The following is a 5,027-nucleotide window of genomic DNA, read 5'->3' on the forward strand; positions in this document are numbered from 1 at the left end:
TATGGTGGTCAGCTTATTCCAAAAGAAGTAACTTAAGCATCGTGTTAAAGACTGACACTAAACATAATCAATGAGATTCACAGAATAATCAAGCCCTGTATGTGTTGGAGTAATGGATCTCTTGGGAGACAAGAGATAGAATACTAAGGTAGCTTTCGTTCTTTCACTTCTTTCACAATTCTTTCACATAGGTTTGCTTTCTCACCACTGTCAGAAGAGGAGGATGATGATGAGCAGAAAGAGCCAATGTTAAAGGAAAGCTTTGGTAAGAGAAAAAAAATTTTCCACTCAATTTCAGTGTTGAAGGCAGTTCTGTGGAGGAAGGTATCTTGCTCTCTGGTAAAAATTGCCATTGATACACAGAATTCTAGAGGAAACACTGGCTTTGTGTTTAGTATTTACATCACCTGTTTAATTCTGGGATTTTCTGTTGACACTGAAAACACTGCTTCTGCTGTGGTTGCTTTGCCATGTCCAGTGGGCTTTGTTTCATTAAATATGTCATGTCTTAGGTTTTAATCCAGTTGTGATGACATGGATCTGTTGGATATTGTTGCTAGGCAGAGGTTTAGTGTGCAGTTCTCTTTTAAAATCCCATTTAAGAATTTTCATTTATTATCTCTTCTCTCAACTGTGAAATCTTCTTCCTTCTCTATATTAGGGCTTAGCATAGGAATGTCCAGTGTAAATGTAGGAGTGAGTATGTTTATTCATGAAATTGTCTTTTGTAGCACCTCTCTTTATAAGCTGTGTGAAAGGTAGGGCTACATGGCTACTGCTGTCTGTCCACAAATCACTTATGCTGGGATATATCAGTGCTGCTTGGCTTGTTTAGGAGCTGAGGAGAAGTATGTAATCCATTTGGTGCATTTGGCAAACCAGCACTATATGGCTGCCTGCCAGGCCACATTGCTTTTCAGCTTTTAAGGCAACCAAGTGGCTGGTGAGCAGTCAGTAGGTAAAATAAACTTCAGGAGTTGCCTGTGTCTCAGAATGGTTGAGGTTGGAAGGGACCTCTGGAGGTCATTCTGTCCAAGCCCCCTGCTCAAGCATGGTCACCCAGAACACATTGCCCTAGACCGTGTCCAGATGGCTTTTGAGTATTTTCTAGGGTGGAGATTCCACAGGCTCTCTGGGAACTATGTCTGAGTTCTGTGCTGCTGATGTCTGGCTTAAATAAAAGGACTAGAAATTTATATTTCCTAGGTAAAATTGTAAAATTCAGGAGAAACTACATACTCCACCTGTCAGGAAAAAATACTGCAAGCCTTTCAGAGGGGAAGCAGTCGAAAGCATTAGCTTGTCTAATTCTGTCTCTCTGACTGAGATGAAATATCCTGAATGAACACTCAACACTTTCATGTACAGTCTATGAACAATTATAATACAGTTACCCCAATCTTTTTTCTTTTTTCGGCTTCAGAGGGAATGAAAATGAGAAGTACAAAGCAAGAACCAAATGGGAATGTAAAAGCAAACAAAGTTGTGAGTATGACCTCTGTACTTCAAAGAATATAAGATTCATCTCTTCTTTGTTAACTTTTTGGTTTGCCTTGGAGTGTGAGTGAGCCAAAGTATCATAAGTTTACACAGTACTGCTGAAAAGAAAGTAAATACAGGTTTCTCATGAGATTTCCTGTAAATATGATGGGAATGTAAGAATTCAGTCTGTTCTTCAGTAATGTTTCCACAATTCACTGTAGATAGAACTGTATGATACAATATTCTGATAATGATTAATGTATTATTTTAACAAATCTGTCAGTCTGAGAGGGAGGCTGAGCCATATTTTAAATAAATTGCCCTCTGATTTTGAGATTGGTGATTCATTACATGAATGGGGTGATGTGTATATTTTTATGTACCTACCTAAATACTTTGGAGGGCATGTATTTTTTTCTTTGTGGTTATAAGCAAGATGTTTTCACATTCATATAGGAGGCCTAAAATATGTCTTGGAATCTTTTCATAGAATTCGTGCATAAATTTAAAAGTGGAAGGTACCTGTAGGAATTCATTATAATAGCAATCATATTTTTGTCATTAGCATTGTTTTCTCAAGAGTTGGTTGCAGCTGTATACTACTTACCTGAGGATAGATAAGATGAAAATTAAATTTTTCTGTTTTGCAAGGGGGTGGTGTTTAGGACTGTTACAGAGTTCTCAGCAAGTGGGTGCGTTTCTCTTTACTTTTTTTTTATCCTTGAAATGTGTTTTCTGTAATCCAGAAATCAAACTGAATGAGTTTTTTTGTGTGTGTTTGTATTTAATTTTTAAACTGACATTATAAATACCTTTTTTTTGTTAAGTAGGTTGAAAAGAAAAAGGCTTGCATATGACAGCATTGTGGAAAAACTGACTTTTGTTTTCTGTTTAATTTCTGTGCTTGTAGCAAGAGGATGACCTGAAGTGGGTAGAGGAGAACGTTCCTTCATCCGTGACAGATGTGTGAGTATTTCTGTAGTCTCAATAAAGGCAGGTTCCTTTCCCACAGGAATACATCAGAATGCCTTATCACTTGTATGCTGCACTTCCATTGGCAGAGGTTGGGTTCAGCCTGGCACTGGCCTCTGATCCCTTGTCTGGAATCTGCAGGGGTTGCACACAGGCTGACTTAAGGAGCAGTCTCTTGCAGACCATAGAGTGGTCTGCATTTTACTGAAGTTAAAACAATGTACATAAATCCAGAAAACAAAGAACAAACAAACCCCTTTCTAGTGCTCTGAGAAGACCTTTGAGTATCTTGCTGAATATAAACCATAGACTAATGTAATCCAGTTTTCAGCTTTATCTGGAACATGTGATGTCATTTTTGTTCTTGTGGTAATATAGTCAGCTATGTACACTGTCTATATCTCTTCTGCTTTTAATAACTTTTACATGCTAGAAGTGTCAGTGCCTGTGTCTGCATTTTCCGTAACAAAACCGAAGTTCATAGATCCATGTATTCACAAATTTGAACAGGTAATTTTGGCAGAGGATCTGGATTGAAGTACTAAACTTTGCTTGAACTTAGGTAAAAAAAAAGAAATTAGGTGAAGTTTTAAGAGGAAGAAAAGTGCATTTCCTCAATTAAATTTATTTTTCCCAGTTCTAGTACTTATTTTTTGGAGACTGATAGGATTCCTTAAGCAAAAAAGGACTAGACTGGTATAAACTAGGAGAGGACACTTTGAGGTAATCTGTTGCAGGGTTTTCTGTTTCTGAGAGTGTGATCAGGGTTGCGAAGAGCCAAGATCCCAAAAAATGGGAGATCTGTTGTAGCTGGAAAAGCTGAAGTGCCAGTAGAACTTGTTTGACTTCTGGGACCTGTTTTTATAACATAGTCCCATATTGTAAATGTCTTCAGTGCAGTTCAGCAGTGTTCCTGTATGAGTGAAGCAGCTTATTTCATTGCAACTTGAAAATTGTTCACTTGTTAATGAGAAGCATAATAAAAAAGAATAAAAACTGTGAAGGTCATTAAGGATACTCCTTGGGCTCTTCCTTTTTTGTGTATCTTTCTCTAATTTCTTATAAATTGAAAGGTCTGCCTTCATTGTTTTTTTTCTGTGCCCTAAAAACATAAGGTTGAAAATGGTTGTCAGTATGCTCTTAGTATGTGCTCTAATTATTTTAACTTCTTTTTTCCCGCACTGCAGGGCTCTTCCAGCTCTTCTGGATTCAGATGAGGTCAGTAAAGAAATCTTCAGTTCAAATTAGTCTTCTGACATGCCAGGGGAGTCATGAGTCAGTTGATAAGGTCTTGGCTTATCAGAACTGGACTCTGCTCATGTCAGCACTACAGTAAAATACTACAAGAGGGGAAGGATAGTGGAAACAACCACAATACAACTTCTTAAAGTACAAATGTGTTCTAAAATAAGTGGTGTATCTGCTATGTAAGTTGGACTCCTAACTTAAAATGCATATGAGTGTTGTTTGTTGTGAATGTGCATGTTCTGAATAATGTAAATCTACTGGGGAAAATTACAAGATTGGGTATTTTATTTTCTAGGAAAGAATGATTACCCACTTTGAAAGGTCCAAAATGGAATGAAGGAGTAGCTTTTTGCTCTTGGAAGTGGAGACACCTCTTTTAAAGTTGCTTGGTGGAGGAAGTGCATCCTGCTGATTTGTCTTTTGATCTCAGCCTTGAAAGTTTGATGCTTTAATGTCATGGAGGGTGTCTTGCTGTGGAGGAAGTTCACAAGGACATTATAAACCTTTTGAAAATTTGAATTTAAAGTTGCTGCAAGTTTGGATTTTTAAGCAATTGACATGTATACTATTCCAGCACCTTCTGTAACTTTTCAAATATTTAATCTGTGAAACTAAAATTCCTAATGTTTGCTTGAGGAGTTTATATTTCGATGTTACAATTGATACTTAGAGGTGAACTGCCTGTACCTTTTTGGGGGGAGGGTGGAGACAGATAAAAATAAGCACTGAAGAAACAACAGACCCATTTTCTGGTAGATAACAGCTGCTGTTGTATGTCATGTGTTCAACATGCATGAAAGAGTTTTAGAGAGACGCTCCTGTTGATGAAGAAAATGAAGATGCCAGAAAGAAAATATTTGGAAAAGTTACAGTGATATGAGTTTTTAACAAAATCAAGTGCAATTTTATTCATAACACTGTGTATGAAATATTTTCTATTTTAAATGCCATTGACCTGTAGGTAGCAGCTGCCTAGAGCTAACACTCACTGTTGTGGCACATCTCATTGCCGGCAATGTGGTGGATGCCTGGAAAAACGATTTGCCCCTACCTTTCATGTGTTGGATGATTTAATTTAAAAAAACACCCCAACAAATAAAACAACAAAAGTAAACATCACCAGAACCACTCCTGCAGTGCTCCACAAGTGCTTGACTACATGTTAAGCAGATATTGACTGGATGTTTCAGCAGAACTCTTCTCCCCTTGTGTGTAACATCTCCCACCAAGAAGTTGGCACTCCTCTATGAGAAGATGGCGAGCACTGCCTGCCTTACTTCAAAGAGGATTTATGGGGAGTCCACGGTGCTGGGATAGCTCTGTTC

The 5,027-nt window shown here is 37.8% G+C and overlaps 1 protein-coding gene across 1 annotated transcript in view; it reads left to right on the plus strand.

Moving 5' to 3' along the window:
- The window catches only part of TMEM87A (transmembrane protein 87A), a 22,249-nt gene extending 17,428 nt beyond the window's left edge, over positions 1 to 4,821 (plus strand). Inside the window, exons 16-20 of the mRNA XM_014306398.2 lie at positions 192 to 265; positions 1,424 to 1,485; positions 2,393 to 2,448; positions 3,642 to 3,672; positions 3,998 to 4,821. Coding sequence (XP_014161873.2) covers positions 192 to 265; positions 1,424 to 1,485; positions 2,393 to 2,448; positions 3,642 to 3,672; positions 3,998 to 4,039 — 265 coding nt within the window. The 3' untranslated portion in view covers positions 4,040 to 4,821. The remainder of the gene's footprint in view (positions 1 to 191; positions 266 to 1,423; positions 1,486 to 2,392; positions 2,449 to 3,641; positions 3,673 to 3,997) is intronic.
- Positions 4,822 to 5,027: the final 206 nt, after the last annotated feature.

Source organism: Geospiza fortis, unplaced genomic scaffold (genome assembly GCF_000277835.1).
Source record: "Geospiza fortis unplaced genomic scaffold, GeoFor_1.0 scaffold66, whole genome shotgun sequence".
NCBI lineage: Eukaryota > Metazoa > Chordata > Aves > Passeriformes > Thraupidae > Geospiza > Geospiza fortis.